The sequence below is a fragment of the Pongo abelii genome, chromosome 1 (genome assembly GCF_028885655.2).
Source record: "Pongo abelii isolate AG06213 chromosome 1, NHGRI_mPonAbe1-v2.0_pri, whole genome shotgun sequence".
In the NCBI taxonomy this organism is placed as follows: domain Eukaryota; kingdom Metazoa; phylum Chordata; class Mammalia; order Primates; family Hominidae; genus Pongo; species Pongo abelii.
Genome location: NC_071985.2, coordinates 5449178 through 5473634, shown reverse-complemented (window position 1 = coordinate 5473634; position 24457 = coordinate 5449178). Strand labels below are relative to the sequence as shown.

General features: G+C 35.4%; 1 protein-coding gene across 10 annotated transcripts in view; it reads right to left on the bottom strand.

Moving 5' to 3' along the window:
- The window catches only part of AKT3 (AKT serine/threonine kinase 3), a 359588-nt gene that overhangs the window by 140201 nt on the left and 194930 nt on the right, over positions 1-24457 (bottom strand). For 9 of the 10 annotated variants that reach the window (XM_054550183.2, XM_024234045.3, XM_054550203.2 and 6 more), the window contains 2 exons: positions 10397-10541; positions 1868-1999 (listed from right to left, as the gene is read on the bottom strand). In XM_054550183.2, the coding sequence (XP_054406158.1) occupies positions 1868-1999; positions 10397-10541 (277 nt within the window). Of the gene's footprint in view, positions 1-1867; positions 2000-10396; positions 10542-22733; positions 22915-24457 lie in introns of those variants that run through there. The other variant, XM_054550207.2, reaches the window with a different exon arrangement.

Genomic DNA, 24457 nt, shown 5'->3' with positions numbered 1-24457 from the left:
ACTGTAGTCAAGCAATCAAAGTTAACATCACCAGTAAAAAGATATCAAAATCATTTCTTCCCTGATATGTTGCTCTGAGAAGGGCACAGCAGGAACCAAACCCCAGGTCTTGTCACACCCCAAATCTTCATAGTGTTAATCATCTTGCTATAAACGAGCATATTTTCTTTCAAGAAACGATAAATAGATTTGTTGGGAGAAAGCAGCAAGGCACTACATCAATCAGAATAGTCTATCATTTGTGAAATATACGCAGTTCTGTACGGTTACTCAGAAAAGTGTAAGTAGTGAGATAAGACAGTGTCTAACAGGATATTCCCCAGTCTGATGAATAGAAATTAAATAATGGGATACAAGTGAGGCTAGTATATAAAAGAAAAAACAGAATGGAATAGATATTTACTGATGCTTGATACACAGTAGGTAGTAATAATACACAGTTGGTAGTAATAATAGTAATAATAATTATAGCAAATATTTATAACAATAGCATATTTTAATTTCATTTGATTTGTAATTTAATTTGTTAAGTTTATTTAATACTGATGGCATGTACTATTATATTTATCTATTCATTTAACCCCGAAAATAACCATATGAGGCAGGTACTACTATTAGCCCCACTCTGTAGATAAGAAAATAAAGGCATAAAAAGTTGGATCACTTACTAAGCAGCAAAACCTACCTGACATTATACTGCCTCCCAGAAAATATCAGCTTAATTAATAATAAGTGCCAGCTAGGATGCTAAATACCTTACATATCCCAATCCTCAAAATATTCCTGTCCAGAGGTTTTATTATACCAATTTAAATGAAAAAAACTAAGGCTCTGATTGGCTGCCCAACACACTGCAAGATATTTAGCACATTTGGCTTCTACCTGGTAACTGTCAGAAGTATCCCTCCTCCTCAGTTACTGTGATAAGCAAATATGTGCCCCCCATAAACATTTCCAAATGCCCCTAAGAGACCAGTACTTCCCCACAGTACTGCTTTAAAAAGTACTGATTGTTAAAGACTATTAGGTGAGATGTGAACCTAGGTGTGTATGATTCCAAAGTCAATGTTCTTTCCAATAGGGGCACTGACTTGTAAAGGAGTTGAGATCAAAACAAATGTACAAAGACAGGGAAACAAAGTTTCACAAAGTGTAAGGGGCAATACAGTCCAGATGAGGAAACTACAGTAGCAAATAACTGGAAGTTGAAATAGTCTATAAAGTATAACAGTAATTTATGTCATTTGTTGAATTAAGTAAGACATAAAGCATGGACCAATTTGTAAAGTGTATCTCCTGAGGGAATTGGGATTTCGTTCAGAACTCTGAGTGAGAACTGACATCATTAACATGTTATTTATTTAAAAAGGTCTAAGCTGAATAAAGGTATGGGGGTGGGAAGTAAGTCTTCCTAAAATAATTTATTTTAATTTCACCATTCTAGTATTTTCAAATCTATTTAGGATGTTTTTCCATTCAATGTTATATAAGCTTTAGAATTTATGAGTAAAAATCATCTACACTAGTCAATCTTAATAAGAAATTCAGAACAATAGGAGAAATTATTAAAAAGCAATCCTAGTATAATTATGATATAGATCACAAAACATTCTCCCAAACATGCAAACATAAACATTTTTATTTCCTTAAGAGAATAGCTTTAGTATGTAATACACATATATTATGAATGTCTGAAAACTTTTAAAATTACAAATATTAATACACAAAAACTTACTGTAGCAGTAGTCTACAACCATATTTTGGTTGTTTAATGGAATTTGCATACATTAGCATGTAAATTCATGAGCCCACAAACACATGCACACTGCAAACAAAAATTTAGTAATCAACTTTAATAATCAGTTACCTTTGCAATAATGACTTCTTTCTTCAGAATCTTCATAGCATAATATTTTCCACTTGCCTTCTCTCGAACCAAAATAACTTTCCCAAAAGTGCCTTTACCTAGTAGTTTCAAATAGTCAAAATCATTCATTGTCTGAAAAATACAAATTAAAAAATATAAAATGAAGAATTTGATGCAATTTATTTGTTAGCATATAGGTATGTGTTTGCAATATCCACTCAAAAACAAATTTTACCAATTTATAAGCACATTTAAATGAAAAAAGAATCAGACTGGCATTGGCTGTCTCATTAGCAACCATGGATGCTGAAAATAATTTAAGCAGTTCTCAGATGTTGGAGAAAATGATTTTGAACCTAGAATTCCTCAGCCAAATTATCAGTTATGTAAAAGGGCAAAGGAGGAAAAAAATTATTTTCACTCATTTTTAAGGACTCAAGTTTTCAAGGATTTAGTAGTGCTGCTACCCCCAGAAAATGTGACAATCAAAAATGTTCCACACAAACATTCCAAATATGCCTAAAAAAGCAGTGCTTTGGAAGGAGCTATCTGAGAATTTACCCTAGCAAAATAAAGATAAAATCCAAGAAAGAGAGAGATATAGGATATATTTATAAGAAATGTCAAGAACCTCATATATTTCAGTTAAAATAAATCAAAGAAAGCAGTTGTTATTCCTGAGAGAGTACTTTATGCAATTCAGAACAGCAAGGCAGGGAGCTCTAAGAAGAATATCTTTAATTAATCTGCCTGTTTTCAGTTTCACTTCTCTTTCTTAAGTCAGGTAATTCTGAGGATTTTGCCAGTCACACGTGCCACTTGTTCTCTACAGTCCCCTCTGTGTACTCTTTTCCTGCTGTGCTCTATCAACATTCTTCCAGAAACTTCCAAACTTTTGAAAGCATTTGTGCCCTAATGCCCCTCCCCAACCCAGCTTTTCATTTTTGTGGACTTGCCTCCTTTTGAAATTCCTTTACTTTCATATTAATAGGTTTTTGAACAGAAGAGAAGGTGATTGTATATGATCAGTTTACTTAAATTTAAACTCAGTTTAGAGGTTTATAAATATCAAGTAAGTATTTGGGTTTTATCTTGAAATTACAAGTCATTGAAAATTTTAATGCCTTTTATAACTTTTTTTTTCTGTTTATCATTTATCTAAAGTAAACGTGAGAAATATTTCAAATCAATTGCTTCAGCTTCCACCTTAACAAACTTAGAAAAAAAGCAAGTTAACCCAAAAGAGTTAGAAGAAAATGATACAGATCAGAGCAGAAATCAATTAAATTTTTAAAAGAAAGAAAAAGAGTAGAGAAAAAATCAGTGAAACCAAAAGCTAGTTCTAAAAGATCATAAAAATTGATAAACCTCTGGCCAAGTTGGTCAGAAAAATAGAGAAGACACAAATTACCAATATCAAGAATGACAGAGGTGGCATCAATACAGATTCTACAGATATTAAAAGAAACGTTAAGAGACTATTATAAATGGCATTTTGACAATAAAATTGACACATTTGATGAAATAAATTGCTTGAAAGTCTCAAGCTATGAAAGCTCACCCAAGAAGAAACAGATAACTTGATAACCCCATATTTATTAAGAAAAATTGAGTTTGTGGTTAAATACCTTTCATCAAAGAAAACTCCAGGCCCAGATGGTTTCACTGGTGAGTTCTACAGACATTTAAACAAGAAATGACACCAATTTTATACAAATTCTTTCTGAAAATTAAAATAAGGAATACTTCTCATTCATTCTGAGACAAGCATCATCCTGATACTGAGATAGGAGTTTGGCAGGTCTCCTTTCACAAGATGCAGGTCACAAAGACCCTCCTGGTAAAACAGGATACAGTAAAGAAGCCAGTCAAAACCCACCAAAACCAAGATGGTGATGAAAGTGACCTCTGGTTGTCCCTACTGCTCATTATACATTAATTATAATATATTATCATGCCAAAGGAACCTCCCATCAGTGCCATGACAGTTTACAAATGCCATGGCATATCAGGAAGTTGCCCTGCATGCTCTGAAAACGGGGGAAACTGTCAGTTCTGGGAATTCCCTTCCCCTTCACCAGAAAACTCATGAGTAATCCACCCCTTGTTTAGCATATGATTAAAAAATAACCACAAAAATAGCCAACCAGTAGCCTTCAGGGCTGCTCTGCCTATGGAGTAGCCACCTTTTATTCTTTTACTTTCTTAACAAACTTGCTTTCACTTTATTCTGTTGCTTGCTCTTGAATTCCTTCTTGTGTGAAGCCAAGAACCCATGTGGTCTCCCAGGCTGAACCCCAATTTTTTGACAATACCAAAATGAGAGGAAAACAATGCAAGAAAACTACATCCCAATATCTCTCATGTATATTACATAAAAATTCTTAAAATTTTATAAATTAATGCCTATGTTCACTTTCAACATTTTTTGCTGCTCATAATTTTGATAATTTTCCCCAAATGTCAAATTAGAGTGTCTTCCATTCAATAATATCTCTAGTCCAAAGATAAAGTAGCAAAGAGATAGCAGGGAAAATAAGATATATTAATTCAGCTAAAAATCAAACATGTAGCTCTAAATATCAAATATAGTAAATCAGCTAGTGTCATCTGAACAAATAACAGGTAATATTAGATTTAATTGCATTAATAGAGTAGAAAAAAATCAGGGAATACTACATAACAAGCTATTTGTGCTAGGTAGTCTGCAAAGATGGCTGCCACAAATTCCCATTTCTCCCTGTATGCATATTCCACTCTTCCCATGAAGGGGTGGTGGAGTCAACTTCCTCTCTCCCTGGGCTATCCCTGTATCTTGCTTTGAACACAGAATATGATCAAACTGATACTATGCCAGTAACAGACAAAGCCTCTAAGCCTGGCAGTTTATGCATTCTCTCTCTTGGAAAGCCCTAGAAAGCCAGCTCTAATGCTGTCAGTTAGTCCATATTATCCTGCTGGAGAGAGAGGCCATGTGGAGAGACCTTGGAAGATAAATTACCACTCCGAGAGAGACCAAGTGGAGGAGAACCAAGACACCATAGCCAACAGTCAGCACCAAGACCCCAGACACGTAAGGAAGGTTTTGTTGGATTTTCCAGCCCACTCATGTATAAGCTGTAGGCAGCTACTTGAGAGACATGCATGCAAGACCAACAGAATGGCCCAAACTACAAAATCATGAGATATTTACAAGGCTATTGTTTTAAGACACTAAATTTCAGGTAGTTTGTTCCACAGTGTGAGGGTTAATACCAAGTGTCAATTTGATTGTATTGAAAGATGCAAAATATTGATTCTGGGTGTATCTGTGAGGGTGTTGCCAAAGGAGATTAATATTTGAGTCAGTGGGCTGGGAAAGGCATACCCACCCTTAAGCCAAGTGGGCACCATCTAATCAGCTGCCAGTGTGGCTAGAATATAAAGCAGGCAGAAAAACATGAAAAGGCTAGACTGGCTTAGCCTCCCAGCCTATGTCTTTCTGCCGTGCTGGATGCTCCCTGCCCTCGAACATCAACTCCAAGTTCTTCAGCACTAGGACTCAAACTGGCTTCCTTGCTCCTCAGTTTGCAGATGGCCTATTGTGGAAGCTTGTGATCGTGCGTTTAATACTCCTTAATAAACTCCATATATATATATATACACACACACACATATATATATACGTGTGTGTATATATATACACACATACATACACACATATATATATACATGAGTGTGTATATATATACTCACGTACATACACACATATATACACACGTGTATACACATACACACATACGCACGTGTATACACGTGTATACATACGCACGTGTATACATGTGTATATATACGCACGTGTATATATGTATACACACATGTATATATATACACGTGTATACGCATGTGCATAAACACATATATACATACATACACACATATATATATACATACATACACACATATATATACTATTAGTTCTGTCCCTCTAGAGAAACCTGACTAATACACATGGCAAGTAACTCAGAAACATTATTTTCATAACCAGGTCAGAGTGTCAATTTATTGCTCAAAGTTTCATTTGGACAGTATGTTCCTCATTTTTTTATTTAAAAGCACTAGAAAATAATACTTGCTGTGCCCTATTACTAAATATCATAGAAAATGAAATTTGAATTATTGGGGGGTAAAAATTAGAAAACAATCTGTAAAATGCTATATGACATTTTCAGACGAAAAACAATATTTAATTATAAAATACTACTATATTCCTTAAGAATTGCAATCCTTATTCTTGGCTGGGTGTGGTGGCTCACACCTGTAATCCCACAATTTGAAAGGCCAAGGCAGGTGGATCACTTGAGTGCATGAGTTTGAGACCAGTCTGGGCAACATGGCAAAACCCTGTCTCTACAAAAAAATACAAAAATTAGCCAAGTGCGGTGGCAGGTGCCTGTAGTCCCAGCTACCTGGGACGCTGAGTTGGGAGGATTACCTGAGCCTGTGAAGTCAAGGCTGCAGTGAGTCACGATTGTGCCACTGCACTCCAGCCTAAGTGATAGGAGTGAGACCTTGTCTCAAATGAAAATAAATAAATAAGTAAATAGTAAAATTGCAATTCTTAGGAACAATGAGGTTAAAAAAAAGTATGACAGCCTTCACTCTGAACTTCACAGCTTGTCAGTTTGACTCTCAATCTTTAAAAAAAAGATAATTTACATGGAAATTATTATTAGTTAAAAAGCACTGTATGTGATAAAATCAGAAACATATTTCCCATCTATTTTGACAAAACTTCAGGAAATTAAAAAGGTAAGGTATCTTTGCTATCAAATGCTCATGTTCAGAATGGTATACACAGTAATTGTGTAGTCTTTACAAAAGAAATGTTCGCTATTACAAAATGTTTTGTTCTCCTGGATGATGTTATGGAAAAAGATACAGTAAGTCCTTTTTTGTTTTGTTTTGTTTTGAGACGGAGTGTCGCTCTGTCGCCCAGGCTGGAGTGCGGTGGCGCGATCTAGGCTCACTGCAAGCTCCGCCTCCCAGGATCACGCCATTCTCCTGCCTCAGCCTCCTGAGTAGCTGGGACTACAGGCACCCGCCACCACGCCTGGCTAATTTTTTGTATTTTTAGTAGAGACAGGGTTTCACCGTGTTAGCCAGGATGGTCTCGATCTCCTGACCTTGTGGATCTGCTCGCCTTGGCCTCCCAAAGTCCTGGGATTACAGGCGTGAGCCACCACGCCCAGCCACAGTTAAGTCTTTAATAAAAATATAGGAGTATGAATACTCTCCAGAAAAATAATCCTCCACCAAAGCCTGATCTTAAGAATTTATTGGGAAAATACTTTACAGTTACACTCTTCCCTTTACTGTTTACGTAGCTGTTTTAAGTAAAGAGATACATGGGCATATATAACAAATGCTTAATAAATGTGTTCAAATCAGGCACACCAGAATATAAGACACTGTCTAGCCCACAAATTAGATTAAAAATAAACAAATAATCAATGAGGAACATAAAGAACTTCTAAGAATACCACAGTATTAGCATATTTGGTCAAAAAAAGATAAATTCCAGATACATTTACAGTGTAATAGCAAAACCAAGTAAGTAAAAAGAGGAGAAGAGCTCTGACGAGGTTCACTCCTCTGCCTCCGTCTCTGCCCACTTCTCCTGGTGCTCTTTCTCACGGGAAGAGGTGGAGCTAATGTTATTAGTCAACTTCTACAGTGGTTACGTCGCTTCTCCCTTTTAAATAAGCAGATTCATGCAGTGTGAAATCATTAGATTTCAGCAGGCCTGGCCATTGTCTGTTCTTTTTTTCCTTCTCTTTTTCTCTGGATACTGGCCACTGGTATGAGTTACTGCAGCCAGGAATTAGGTGATACAATCCCAAGAACTGGAGTCAAACTTACTGGGAAAGCAGGAGGCACTGCTTATACTTTAAACGTAAATCATGAGATTATAGCCAGTTGATCCCAGAGAAGCTTACGCTAGTCTTTAAAAATGAAGCAGAACTTGGACTCTCACTTGGCTTTTCACCCTTTTATGCTATGTCCTTCGCACACTTGACAAAGCATACAAGAATGGCAGCTTGGCTGACCAAGATTAGGCACTGCTGGGTTCTCGAAGCAAATTCCTCTGAAACACTATCTTTTAATTAAAACATAGAACCACATTTTCTTTTAATTCAAACACAGAAGAGCACTTAAATCTGTCTGTGAGGCCCTTGCCTCTTTACTACCCAACATCCTTCCTTTCCAATTGAGTTTTTAACTGGCAGTGCAGACACTGTAGTGATAGTCTACCACTAAGGGAGGTAATGAACCCTATTTCATGCAAGAAATAGCAGTCTGACCACTCTCACCATAGCCACCATAATCAGTACCTATTCTTTTAATCCTATTGCCATTTGGCAAAAATTAAAGAAGGAAATGTATCCTATAAATTATTAGAACAATATTCTTATTTCACAATGTGTGGTTATAGTCTTAAAAATAATCCAAACTTCTGCAATTCTTTGCATGATAATTGATATACATAAGGGTATAGCTCTAGAATCATTTATCTTATGAAAATGACAGTAATATTTTGCCACGTGAGGCTAAGTCATTAGGACCGTTATAGAGTTAGTAGTGGTACAAATGTTCTTCTTCTGCCCTAACTTCTGCAGTAATTCAGAACTATTTTAAATTATTTCAAAAAAGATAACAGAACCTCAAACATATATGATCTTTTAACTGTATACTGTAACATGTCAATATACAGCTTATTTCTTTTTCTTGGTTCATATATCTTGAGCCTCTCTAATCTCTATAATTTTTATGCTTATAATGAAGTTATATTAGAAATAAAATTATGCAGATATTCTCTTATGACTATACTCTTGTTTCTCAAAATATGAAAAACTGTTGTCCTTATATGACATTTGGATATTAGTTAATTTCAACTGATAATAAAGCTTGTAAACTCTTGGAAAAATCAGTAGAACTTTAGTATCACAACATAGTGCTAGAAAGTTAGGAGTTCAGATCTTACTGCCTGGGTTTAAGTACTGGCTCCCACCCCATGTGTAATTAAGGGGAAAATTTCTTAATCCTTCCATCCTTTATTTCCCTTAACTATAAAACAGGAATAATAATGGTACTCAACTTATAGTTGGAAGTTCAAAATGAAAAAAAATGTTTAAATTGTTTATGTAATACGTGCTCAATAAATATTAGCTATTAAAGTTAGCTACTATTCTTTGTCCACATAAAGATAATTAAACATAAACATCACTCTAAAACAGATTCTCTGGGAATTTTTTTACTCCAACTGAGTCTCCAAAATGAAAAATTCATAGAAGTATTTTGAATTTGGGGTTCAATTACTTAACCATATCAGATTTACACTATTCTTCATTTCATTTCATTTTAAATGAAATAATTTACACATGTACAAAAGAAGCTTTCTTATCTCTGAGTAGGTAGGTGGGTGTAGCTAGACTTTGTTTTTCTTTTTGCAATGATGGAGGAACAAGGCAGATTAAACTGACATAAAAGAAAAGAGGGATTCAGTTCAACAAACAAATAGAGAAGAAATTTACAATGAAGACAGAAAGGGATCTCAGACATTTGGCCCAGATCAAGTATAGAATATTATTCTTATTCACATAAGGAAAGGATAATTAACTTTATGTTGTGGCTGTATAACTTCACCAAGTCCACAAGTTTAACGTGGAAAAGGGAAGATATGAACTTAGGCAGTCTGTCTCCAAAGAGTTCTTAATCACTGTGCTAATACCAAATTTCATGGATAATACCTTGAAAATTTGTGTTTTCCTACCTGAAGATTAATTTACAACCTATTAAATCAAACATATTCTAAAGTGATAAATGGCAAGCTTATCTCAACACCTCTATCTTTAGATTAATCATGAAAATATCATTTTTGTAATAAGGAAATTGCTTTTCAATTTTCTATAGCAATGAAAAACAAAATTTATATTTCACATAAAAATATAAACTGGTACTTATTATGCTGGAACACTGAGAGAAGGAAAAGTCTACTTCCCTACTGACTCAGAAGCAGCCATTAAATAAGAGTTATTGTTTCCAAGATTGTTCACTTTCCTGCTGACTTTACTACGACTGAGGGCACCAATCAGGAAGTACACCCGAGCCATTACTGCTCGTGCTTTTCGGGAGAATATGAAATGCGAAATGGAAAAGAACAAATCATCAGGGAAAACATTTTATTACAAAGTTTCTAAAATTGTATTAAAAATAATAAGGAAAAAATGCAAATTATAAAGTAGTGTGATGGCACATCAGTCACACATGAGCCCTATCAGCATTCAGTGCTAAAGTGCTGAATCACTGAAACGATGTTCACCTATTTGGTTTTAAACAACAGGTATTTCAGATTCATGTGAATAAGACCCACCACTATATTTACATATTGTAAGAAAACTGGCTGACATCTTTCCGCAAATGGTAGCTTTTAATATGCTTCTTCCAGACAAATGAATGCTGTGCTGGGAGTAAGTTATTATTTTCTACCTTTCTTTTATGATGGGTTGTAGAAGCATCCATCTCTTCCTCTCCTATATTATCAATTTGTGAAGTTGGACTACAATTCATTCTCTCCTCTTCTTGCCTCTGCAGTCTGTCCGCTACAGCCTGGATAGCTTCTGTCCATTCTTCCCTATAAAAATGAGTAAAATTTCCCATTAATAGAAGATAGTAAATGATTTAAATATTTCCTTTTATAAAATACAAAATCAATACAAATAAAATCTATTCAGAGATCAAACACACTCAACACACATGAGCATACACTCTCACCATCACCCCAAAGTGAAAATAATCCTAACAGCATTTCATTCACCACACGCCTAAAGTCTGTAGTAGCATTTTTTGGAAGTATGTTAAAGAAAAAAAGAGAAGAAAAAAATTGTTGAAAACTCGAGTTAAAATCATTTACATGAAAAGTTAAATTTTGTTTGTCTGTGTGTATATATATATATATATATATATCTTTTTTTTTTTTTTTTTTTTTTGTAAAAGGTCTCACTCTGTCGCCCGAGCTGGAGTTCAATGGCATGATCCCAGCTCACTGCAACCTCCGCCTCCTGGGTTCAAGCGATTCTCCTGTCTCAGCCTCCTGAGTAGTCGAAATTACAGGCATGTGCCACAACGCCTGACTAATTTTTGTATTTTTAGTAGAGACGGGGTTTCACCATGTTGGCCAGGCTGGTCTCGAACTCCTGACCTCAAGTGATCCATCCGCCACGGCCTCCCAAAGTGCTGGGATTACAGGCATGAGCCATCACACTTGGCCAATCCTAACTATTAAGCTGACCCCCTAAAAGTTTGCTGCAGTTTTTAAAAGTGTTTTGCTTAGCGATTTTAAGTCCATCATTGACATCCTGAAGATTTCTATGAGGTCCAACAGACATTCCAAGGAAAGGTTTTCAAAGCCAAAACCTTTCATTGTTTCCAGATCATAGTAAATTTCTTAGGAAAAAAAAAAAAGGACACAGCTTGTAGTTTGAACAATCAGTCTCAGGAGCACTTATATCAAGCATTTATAGTGTCTATCAGACCAAGGATCATTATTTTTCCATGTGAATTTTAAAATCAGCTTGTCTACTTCTTAAAGTCTATTTGGATTTTGACTGGAATTACATTAAATCTGTAGATAAATTTTGGGAAAACTACCATCTTAATCATTTAAATCTTCCAATCCATGAACATGGCATAGCTCTACATTTATATAGGTCTTTAATTTCTCAATGCAATGTTTGTAATTTTCTGTGTAAAGATCTTTCACATCTTTAACTGAATTTATTCCTACATACAATCATGCACCACATAACAATGTTTCAGTCAATGATGGACTGCATATACGATGGCGTTACCCTAAGATTATTACACTGTATTTTTACTGTACCTTTCCTATGCTTATATGTTTAGATACATGAATACTTACCATTGCATTACAATTGTCACTACCATTCACTGATATTGGGTTTTCTAATGTTTTCTTGGGTGTCAGTAATTTGTGTCTTCCCTCTTTTTCCTTTAACAATACCCCAAAACGTTTTTCAATTCTATTAATTTTTTTCAAAGAAGTACTTTTGGTTTTATTAATTATTCTCTACTATTTTTCTGTTTTCTATTTCACTAATTTCTGATTGCTATTCTTTCTGTTTTCTTTTGGTTTATTTTTCTGGTTTCTTAAGATAGAAGCTTAAGTTAACAATGTGAGAACTTTCTTCTTTTCAAATACAGGTATTTAAGGCTACAAATTTCCTTCTAAGCATTCATTTAGCTACACCCCACAAATTTTGATATGTATTATTTTCATTATTGTTCATTTAAAATTATTTTCTAATGGCTCTTGTTTTTTGACACCATGATTATAAAAAATTATGTTAATTTCCAGTAATTGGCATCTATTGTCTTATTGTTATTGATTTCTAATTAATTCTACCGTGATTACAGAACATACACTGTATAACTTTCATCTTCCAAAATGTACTCAGAATTATTTTATGACCAAGAATATGTTATGTGTATATGTATATATATATATATGTTGTGTGTGTGTATATATATATATATACACACATACACACATATATACACACTTTAAGTTCTGGGGTACATGTGCAGAACGTGCAGTTTTCTTACATGGGTATACACGTGCCATGGTGGTTTGCTGTGCCCATCAACCCGTCACCTATATTAGGTATTTCTGCTAATGCTATCCCTCCCCTAGCCCCCCACTCCCTGACAGGCCCCAGTGTGTGATGTTCCCCTCCCTGTGTCCATGTATTCTCATTGTTCAACTCCCACTTATGAGTGAGAACATGGGATGTTTGGTTTTCTATTCTTGTGATAGTTCGTTGAGAATGATGGTTTCCAGCTTCATCCACCATAGTATTCCATGGTGTATATGTGCCAAACTTTTTTTATCCAGTCTATCACTGATGGACATTTGGGTTGGTTCCAAGTCTTTGCTACTGTGAATAGTGCCACAATAAACATACATGTGCATGTGTCTTTATGGTAGAATGACTTATAATCCTTTGGGTATATACCCAGTAACGGGATTTCTGGGTCAAATGGTATTTCTAGTTCTAGATCCTTGAGGAATCGCCACACTGTCTTCCACAATGGTTGAACTAATTTACACTCCCACCAATAGTGTAAAAGCATTCCTATTTCTCCACATCCTCTCCAGCATCTGTTGTTTCCTGACTTTTTAATGATTGCCATTCTAACCGGCGTGAGGTGGTATCTCATTGTGTTTTGATTTGCATTTCTCTAATGACCAGTGATGATGAGCATTTTTTCATACGTTTGTCGGCTGCATAAATGTCTTTTGAGAAGTGCCTGTTCATATCCTTTGCCCACTTTTTGATGGGGTTGTTTTCTTCTTATACATTTGTTTAAGTTCTTTGTAGATTTTGGATATTAGCCCTTTGTCAGACGGACAGATTGCAAAAATTTTCTCCCATTCTGTAGGTTGCCTGTTCTCTCTGATGATAGTTTCTTTCGCTGTGCAGAAGCTCTTTAGTTTAATTAAATCCCATTTGTCAATTTTGGCTTTTGTTGCCATTGCTTTTGGTGTTTTAGACATGAAGTCTTTGCCCATGCCTATGTCCTTAATGGTACTGCCTAGGTTTTCTTCTAGGACTTTTACGGTTTTAGGTCTTACATTTAAGTCTTTAATCCATCTTGGGTTGATTTTTGTATAAGGTGTCAGTAAGGGGTCCAGTTTCAGTTTTCTGCATATGGCTAGCCAGTTTTCCCAACACCATTTATTAAATAGGGGATCCTTTCCCCATTGCTTTTTGGTCAAGTTTGTCAAAGATCAGATGGTTGTAGATGTGTGGTATTATTTCTGAGGCCTCTGTTCTGTTCCATTGGTCTATCTATCTGTTTTGGTACCAGTAGCATGCTGTTTTTGTTACTGTAGCCTTGTAGTATAGTTTGAAGTCAGGTAGCATGATGCCTCCAGCTTTGTTCTTTTTGCTTAGGATTGTCTTGGCTATGCGGGCTATTTTTTGGTTCCATATGAAGTTTAAAGTAGTTTTTTCCAGTTCTGTGAAAAAAGTCAATGGTAGCTTAATGGGGATAGCATTGAACCTATAAATTACTTTGGGCAGTATGACCATTTTCTTGATATTGATTCTTCCTATCCATGAGCATGGGATGTTTTTCCATTTGTTTGTGTCCTCTTATTTCCTTGAGCAGTGGTTTGTAGTTCTCCTTGAAGAGGTCCTTCACATACCTTGTAATTTGGATTCCTAGGTACTTTATTCTCTTTGTAGCAATTGTGAATGGGAGTTCACTCATGATTTGGCTGTTTATTATTGGTGTATAGGAATGCTTGTGATTTTTGCACATTGATTTTGTATCCTGAGACTTTGCTGAAGTTGCATATCAGCTTAAGGAGATTTGGGGCTGAGACAATGGGGTTTTCTAAACTACGATCATGTCATCTGCAAACAGAAACAATTTGACTTCCTCTCTTCCTATTTGAATATCCTTTATTTCTTTCTCTTGCCCGATTTCCCTGGCCAGAACTTTCAATACTATGTTGAATAGGAGTGGTGAGAGAGGGCATCCTTGTATTGTGCCAGTTTTCAAAGGGAATGCTTCCAGTTTTTGCCCATTCAGTATGGTATTTGCTGTAAGTTTGTCTTAAATAGCTCTTATTATTTTGAGATACATTCCATCGATACTTAGTTTATTGAGAGTTTTTAGCATGAAGGGGAGTTGAGTTTTGTTGAAAGCCGTTTCTGCATCTATTGAGATAATCATGTGGTTTTTGTCATTGGTTCTGTTTATGTGATGGATTACATTTATTGATTTGCATATGTTGCACCAGCCTTGCATCCCAGGGATGAAGCTGACTTGATCGTGGTGGATAAGCTTTTTGATGTGCTGCTGGATTCGGTTTGCCAGTATTTTACTGAGGATTTTTGCATCCATGTTCATCAGGGATACTGGCCTGACATTTTCCTTTTTTGTTGTGTCTCTGCCAGGTTTCACCAAGGTTAAAATGAAGGAAAAAATGTTGACGGCAGCCAGAGAGAAAGGTCGGGTTTCCCACAATGGGAAGCCCATCAGACTAACAGCGGATCTCTCTGCAGAAACCCTACAAGCCAAAAGAGAGTGAGGGCCAACACTCAACATCCTTACAGAAAATAATTCTCTTTTTTTTTTTTTCTTTGAGACGGAGTCTCACTCTGTCGCCCAGGCTGGAATGTAGTAGTGCAATCTTGGCTCACTGCAACCTCTGCCTCCTGGGTTCAAGAGATTCTCTGCCTCAGCCTCCCGAGTAGCTGAGAGTACAGGTGTCTGCCCCCATGCTTGGCTAATTTTTTTTTGTATTTTTAGTAGAGTTGCAGTTTTGCCATGTTGGCCAGGCTGATCTCGAACTCCTGACCTCAGGTGATCCACCCTCCTTGGCCTCCCAAAGTGCTGGGATTACAGGCAAGAAAAGAATTTTCAACCCAGAATTTCATATCCAGCCAAACTAAGCTTCGTAAGTGAAGTAGAAATAAAATGCTTTACAGACAAGCAAATGCTGAGAGATTTCGTAACCACTACAAGGCACTAAACATGCAAAGGAACAACTGATGCCAGCCACTGCAAAAACAGCCAAATTGAAAAGACTACCAACACTATGAAGAAACTGCATCAACTAACAGGCAAACTAACCAGCTAGCATCATAAAGCATCAAATTCACAGGTAACAATATTAACCTTAAATGTAAATGGGCTAAATGCCCCAATGACAAGACACAGACTGGCAAACTGGATAAAGAGTCAAGACCCATCAATGTGCTGTATTCAGGAGACCCATCTCTCGTGCAGACACACACAGGCTCAAAATAAAGGGATGAAGGAATATTTACCAAGCAAATAGAAAGCAAAAAAAAAAAAGCAGGAGTTGCAATCCTAATCTCTGATAAAACAGACTTTAAACCAACAAAGATCATAAGAGACAAAGAAAGGCATTACATAATGGTAAAGGGATCGATGCAACAAGAAGAGCTAACTATCCTAAATATAGACGCATCCAACACAGGAGCACTCAGATTCATAAAGCAAGTTCTTAGAGACCTACAAAGAGACTTAGACTCCCACACAATAATAGTGGGAGACTTTAACACCCCACTGTCAATATTAGACAGATCAATGAGACAGAACTCAGCTCTGGACCAAGTGAACCTGATAGACATCTACAGAACTCTTCACCCCAAATCAACAGAAAATACATTCTTCTCAGTGCCTCATCGCACTTATTCTAAAATTGACCACATAATTGGAAGTAAAATACTCCTCAGCAAATGCAAAAGAATGAAAACCATAACAAACAGTCTCCCAGACCACACAGTGCAATCAAATTAGAACTCAGGATTAAGAAACTCACTCAAAACCGCTCAACTACATGGAAACTGAACAACCTGCTCCTGAATGACTACTGGATAAGTAACGAAATGAAGGCAGAAATGAAGACACAATGTACCAGAATCTCTGGGACACATTTAAAGCAGTGTGTAAAGAAAATTATAGCACTAACTGCCCACAAAAGAAAGCAGGAAAGATCTACAATTGACACCCTAACATCAAAATTGGAAGAACTAGAGAAACAACGGCAAACAAATTCAAAAGCTAGCAGAAGGCAAGAAATAACTAAGATCAGAGCAGAACTGAAGGAGAAAGAGACACGAAAAAACCCTTCAAAAAAAAAAATCAATGAATCCAGGAGCTGGTTTTTTTAAAAGATCAACAAAATAGATAGACCTCTAGCCAGACTAATAAAGAAGAAAAGAGAGAAAAATCAAATAGACACAATAAAAAATGATAAAGGGGATATCACCATCGATCCCACAGAAATACAAACTACCATCAGAGAATACTATAAATATTTCTATGCAAATAAACTAGAAAATCTAGAAGAAATGGATAAATTCCTGGACACATACAACCTCCCAAGACTAAACCAGGAAGAAGTTGAATCCCTGAATAGACCAACAACAAGTTCTGAAATGCAGGCCGCAATTAACAGCCTACCAACCAGAAAAAGTCCAAGACCAGACGGATTCACAGCTGAATTTTACCAGAGGTACAAAGAGGAGCTGGTCCCATTCCTTCTGAAACTATTCCAAACAATAGAAAAAGAGGGAATCTTCCCTAACTCATTTTATGAGGACTGCATTATCCTGATAAGAATATGTTCCATCCTGATCAATGTACCATGCTTACCTGAAAATAATGTCTCCTCTGCCACTTTTGAGTGTAGTGTTCTATAAATATTAGGTATATCAAGGTGGTTGATAGTGTTATTCTGTGCCTTAGCTAGTTTTTTGTGTAGCTCCTCTACCAAGTGCTGAGAATTTTTAAATCTCCAAATATGGTTGTGAAATTGCCCATTTTTATCCCTTTAATTCTGTTATATGCGTTGATGACTGCTATATCATCCTGTTCAACAGACACTTTTCTCATTATAAAGTATCCTAGTAATCTATGGTAATACATTTAATTTGAAATGATATAATACAGCAATCCATTCTTCTTATGCTTACTGTTTCCATGATCAATCTTTTTCAATCTATTTATTTTCAACCTATATCTTTATCTTTTTCTCCTTTCCTGCCTGTTTTTTAATTATTTTACACTTTTTCAGAATTCCATTTTAATTTTCCTGTTGGCTTTTCAGTCATCGTTTTTTGCAATTATTTATATATATATCCTTAGCTTTACATGGTCCACTTATGTAATATATGCCAGAATAATTTCTAATTCCATTTCTCCTCCAATTAGCCTGGTAGCCATCATACTCTCACTATCTTTTTAGTAGTTGTAACTTAAATTATAATATTTAACTGTGACTTCGCAAAGTCTAAAATGTCCATATTTTTAACTCTTACCAGAAAATACAGCAACCTCACAAAAAATAACTCCATTTTTGTCAGGATCTCAATTTATGTTATTACTTCAGATATTTTTCACTTATATAATTAAAACACAACATAAATTATTTAAAAATCAAGGCTTATTTTTATTTATTGGTTTATTTAAGCATTTTGTTTTTCATTCCATTCTATACTTATCCTCTTATCTGAGATTATTCTTATTGTGTCTAAAGAATACTAGGTTAGTTATTACAGGTGTGCCAGTGACAAATCTTATCAAATTATTGGGGGGTGAGGGGAGTAGAGACAGGATCTCACTATGTTGCCTAGGCTGGTCTTGAGCTCCTGGGCTCAAGTGATCCTCCTGCCTCAGCCTTTCAAGGTGCTGGGATTATAGGCATAAGACACAATGCCCAGCCTCTATCAACTTTTTACTGAAAATATTTTCATTTTACTTTTATTCATGGAAAATAGTTGTTTCTTAGCACTCATTTTCTTTCAGAACTTTGGGGATATCATTTCATCATCTTTGGAAATATTCCATTATTTGGGAACATTATTCCATTATATTTCATTATTATTCCATCCCACATATTGACATTACCTTTTGGTCTATGTGCTGCTGCTCTGAAAGCAAACATTTTTTCTCTGTCTACATTGGGGATTTTCCCACTATCTTTGTTTTTTAATAGTCTAATGAGATTAGGGATTTTCTTCATATTTTTCCTACTTGAGATTTATAGGACTTTTGAAACTATGGTTTGGTATCTTTAGCCATTTTTAAAAAATTTCAATCATTATATTTTCAAATACTTTTTGCTCTATTCTCTCCTCTCTAAGGCTCCAATTAAATATATGTAAGACATGCTCACTACATTGTTTTTATCTTACATTCTATTCTTAATTATTTTTATTTTCTATCCTCTTATCTTTGCATGTTTCACTATAAACGTTCTGTTCTGACGTATTTTTGAGTCCGCTAATTTTCTCTAATGTGAGGTCTAGTTTGCTATTAAAGCCATCTGCTAGAACTCATAATTCCAAATGTTTTGTTTTCAATTTTAGAATTTCTATGGTGCTCTTTCTTTTTAATTTTACCTTGATTACAAATGAAAGCTATTATCCATTTGTTTCTTTTTTATACTTTCCCTCTGCAGAATCAAACAATCTTAACATACTTGAACATACTAATTAATGTATAGTTCTTTTATCTAGAGTTCCTATGAATATGATTCTATTGTCTTTTTTTTTCCCTCTATTATTTTGGCCACATTGCATCGAACTTTTGTGTACTCATTTTTTAACAAGTCCTGGACACAACACATGAAAATTGAGGTAATGTGAGGTCTAGGAAGATATAATCTTCTGTTAGAGAGAATTTACATTTGCTTTTAGCAAGCCCCTAGAAAACTAGCAAAGTTGAATCACCTTCACTCAATTTCAGGACTGAAATAATTTATAGTTATATGTCAATCCTCTCAAAGCAAATCTATTTCCAGTTTACTCTTTCTTATAGGGTACAGTCCTTTAAGCTACCAATACCAAAATGTAGTGGTTTACCATGTCTCCTCTTTGGCAGATCCTAGATTCCAAAATATCACTCCCAGCTCTGGGAGCTACTCAAAATCTCTCCATCTCCAATACCACTTCAAGAACTAGCAGGTAACCCAAAAGGAAAAGTAGGCTCACTCTCTGGGTTTCTTTCTTCAATAAAGTTTTGGCCCAATAAATCTTAGCCTTATCAGCTCCCTGGTGTCTTTTTAAAAAACAAAAACAAACAGAAGTCTTTTCCAGCTTTACTAGTGGTAGTTAGCTGGACTACTGACCCAAATTACCTAATTCACCATAATTCATGATACTTAAACTATAACCCTACACCATTTGGTGAGGGTGGGAGGGGTGTGGGGAGGTAATTCCTGCAAAAGAGTATCAGGCCAAAGTACCTGACTAATTGAAAGAGGGCATCCAATCTTTTAATTCCTAAGTAATGTTTAAAAATGTAATTAATTTGAAAAACAGAATGGAGATCCCTATGAAACAAGTACATTAATCTTTTAAAAGTACACATACTACTTATACAGAAATCAATTTTCACCAACTGATAATTTACTTACTAATAAATATTTAATTAAATGTCTAATACATGTGTGCTACTAAAGTTTAAAAAAGGAATGGCTTAGGAAGAACTTACAGTCTGATAGGGGGAGCCTTGGTATTGTAGGGAAGTATAATAAAATGTTATGGGCAAAATGATACAAGTATACGCTAAGTACAGTGGTATCCTAACAATAATAATAGTTTGTGATGGGAACCCAAAAAAAGAAAGGTAATTCTTGAATGTAGATGTGAAAAATGAATTGGTACTTACCAGGATGAGCAAGAGACAAGCAAAGGATATGAGGTGTTCCTAGCAGTAGGGGCAAAAGGGCAAGAAGGAAAGAGCTACAGGTAATGTAAGAGCACAGTATAGCATTAGTACTTGGGAAACAACAAGGAGTTCAATGTATCTGGAACATGGTGGGGGTGAGGCATATGTGTGCGCACATGTGTCTCTGTATGTGAGTGTGAGTGTAGTGGCCATGGCTGTGACAGTGAAAGTAGTTAGCTGTTAAGAAAGAAAAATGACCTTTGTCTATATTGTGGATGGTCACGTGCAGCATAATAAAGTACATATACAAATCATATTTAACAGTAAATTAGTGAAGTGTATCCAATAAATTAAGAAAAAAAGGTATATTGCTATGATCAAAATTATTAAACATTGCTTAAAAACACACAGAAATAATACATAAAACTATCAGAAATGAAGAGATAAAATTGTTATTGTCTGCAGATACTAGGTCTACAAAGAACAAATGTTTTGGGTTACTTAACCCCAGAGGTGATGGTATTAGGAAGTGGGCCTTTGTGAGGTCATGATAGAACTCATAAATTAAATTAGTGCATTTATAGAAAAGTCCTCAGAGAGTTCCTCTGGCACTTTTACTAGGTGACAATACAGGGAAAAGACACCTTCTATGAACCGTGAAGAGGGCCCCCTCTCTAGACACTGAGTTTTCCAGCACCTTGAACTTAAACACCTGGCCTCCAGAACTGTGAGAAATGAATTTCTATTGTTTATAAGCTACTCGGTTTATGATATTTTGTTGTAGCAGCCCAAAGGGACTAAGGCAAATCCCATTTACAAAAGCATCAAAAAGAATAAAGTACTTTAGGAATAAACTTAACCAAGAAGGTGAAAGATCTGTACACTGAAAACTACAAAACATTGCTGAAAGAAATGAAAGGAGACACAAATAAATGGAAAGACATCCCATGTTCATGCACTGGAAGGTTTAATATTGTTAAGATGTCAATACCACAAAGTAAGCTACAGATTCAATGCAATCCTTTTCAAAATCCTACAGCATTTTTGCAGAAACAGAAAAAAAAAATCCTAAAATTCGTATGGAAACCATAAAGAATCCCAAACAGCTGAAACAATCTTGAGAAAGCAAAAAGCTGAGGGCTTCATACCTCCTGACTTCAAAACGCATTCTAAAGCTTCAGTAATTAAAACAGATTGGTACTGGCATAAAGACATATAGACTAATGGAACAGAACAGAGAGCCCAGGTAATAAAACCATATATATACAGTCAAATGATCTTTGACAAGGGTGCCACGACTAACACAATGTGGAAATATAATGCTGCTGGGAAAACTGGGTATCAACATGCAAAAGAATAAAAGTGGAGCCTTATTTTACACCACACACAAAACCAACTCAAAATGGATCAAAGAATAAATATAAGACATGAAACTACAAACTCCTAAGAAAAAAACACAGGAGAAAAGCTTCATAACTTGGTCCTTAGAAATGATTTCTTGATGCTGACAAAAGCAGTAATAGATGAGTAGAAATATATCAAAATAAAAAGCTTCTGCACAGCAAACAACTGAACAAAACAACAAACTACAGAATGAGAGAATATATTTCCAAACCATATGTCTGATAAGGGCTTAATATTCAAAATGTATAAGGAACTCCTACAACTCAATAGCGAAAACAAAAAACAGAAACACAAGTAAAAACTTGGCAAAAGACTTGAATAGACATTTCTTCAAAGCAGACAAATGATACACAGGTATTTGAAAAATGCTTAGCATTACGAATTATCAGGGAAGTACAAATCAAAACCATGATGAAATATCACCTTACACCTGCCAGGATGGCTGTTATTTTTAAAAAACAACAACATAAAAAATAAATAAGTAAGTGTCAGCAGGGATGTGGAGAAATTAAAACCTTGTACACTATTGTTGGGAAGGTAAAATAACGTAGCTGCTATAGAAAACAGTATGGAGATTCTTCAAAAACTTAAAAGTAGAACTACTATACGAACCAGCAATCACATTTCTGGATATTTATTCAAACAAAGTGAAATGAGGAACTTAAATAAATATCTGCCCTCTCATGCTCATTGTTGCATTATTCGCAATAGCCAAGAGGTGGAAACAATCTAAATATCTATCAGCAGATGAATGAATAAAGAAAATGTATTGGCTGGCAGTGTGGCTCATGCCTGTAATTCCAGCCAAGGGAGGAGTATTGCTTGAGGCCAGGAGTTCCAGACAAGCCCTGGCAACATAGAGAAACCTTGTCTCTACAAAAAAAAAAAAAAAAAAAAATTAAATTAGTTGCGTGTGTGGCTGTAGTCCCAGCTACTGGGGAGGCTAAGCTGGGAGGATCCCTTGGGCCTGAGTTCCAGGCTGCAGTAAGCCATGATCACACCACTGCACTCCAGCCTGGCTGACAGAGCAAGACCTTGTCTCAAAAAAAAGAAAGAAGGCAAATATGTTATATACATACAATGGAATATTATTCAGCCTTAAAAAAGAAAATCCTCTAATATGCTGCAACATGGATTAACTTTGAAGACATTATACTAAGTGAAGTAAGACAGTAACAGGACAAACACTGTATGATTCCACTTATGTGACGTGTCTAAAGTAGTCGAATTCACAGAAGCAGAAAGTAGAATGGTGGTTTCCAGGGGCTGGGGGTACAGGAACGGAGAGCTGCTGTTCAATGGGAACAGAGGTTCAGTCATGCCAGATGAAAACATTCTAGAGATCTGCTGTACAACAACATGCACATAGTTAACAATACTCTATTATACCCTTAAAAATGAAAGAGGATTTCACATTATGTAATTTTTACCATAATTTTTTAAAAGAATGCACTAATGTAGCTAAGAACATTTTTATTAAAAAAAGGGATATGTTGCTATATTAACAGTTAAAAATTTTATAGTTTTCTCTAATTAAAGCCATGTGGTGTTAATGCTAGAATACAGAAAGGTCAAAGGGGAAAAAAAGACTAAATCCTAAAAGCCCAAATATGTATATGTGTTATCCACAATCAGTGAGAAAAAAATGGATTATCTAATAAATGGAGATGAGACAATGGGCTCGCCATTGAGAAAAAAGTAAGAGTCCAACCTTATATCATGTACTGAAATAAATATAAGATAGGTGAGAGATATACATTTAGTTTATGACAGGTAAAAATTTTAGACTGGGCAGAATATTAAAAATAGAGTTTTTCTAACTCACACTAACCCTCTCTAAGTCTTCAATGATAGTACACTAAAGTCATATAGAATGTCCAAACACCAAATTCTAGAGGTATATAGAAATGCACATACCAATGGCAAATATGAGTATGCTGTTTTTCATTTGTATTAATACTATTTTTTCTTATAGTTATAAATGCAAATGAAAACTGATTGTTCAGAAGAGTAGTGTATTATTACAGGAATAGCAGAGGGATTTTAGAGTCTTAAGATCTGACAGAAATCCAGCTTTGTAAACACAAATGGCAAAATGAATTGTGCTTCAATAGATGTTAAAAATCCACTAAGAATAACATTTTCAAAGAATATATATTGACATGGGAAAAGTTCCATTCATCCAGCCAGTCAATAAATACTGTGTTGGGCCATGGACTATGTGCTAAAGATTTTTTAAATGAGCAAGGAAGCGATGATCTTTGCTGTCAAGAATCTTAAAGTTTAGTGAGAAAGGCAAACAAGGATTACAGTTATAATATAATTGATAGAAAAGGTACAAAGAAAAATATCTAAGTACCTAGCAGGGGAACCTGCCTAGTCTATAAGAGTCAGAGGTTTTGTAGGAAAAATAACATTTTAAGCTCAGATCTGAAAAGATACATAGGAATTAGCCCAACACAGTGGTTATGGATTATGGGTGGACACATCAACAAACTGAAAGCTCAGTATTAATTATCAAGCGAGAAAAGGCCCAGGATTGATGGTGGGGAGGGGAGGGTGTGCAGGGAGGGAGGGTGTGCAGGGAGGGGAGGGTGTGCAGGCAGGGTAGGAGTTGGGGGACCCATACCCAGAACTGTATCTATATGAAAGGCCTAATTACATCTGCACAGAGTAAGATTGGAAGTGCACAAAAGAAAATATTATCAGTGTTTAATTCTTTTCTATATTTCTTAATCAATCATACATTACCATTTACTCTACTGATCAAAAGTGTTATTAAAATAATACTTTACCATTCTGCTTTTATTAAAATTTTAGACAAGAATGTTAAAACTTAATGTATTCATTTGGAAAATAAGGCTAATAAGATTTAACTTAACAAAGTTGCTGATTAGGATCAAATATAAT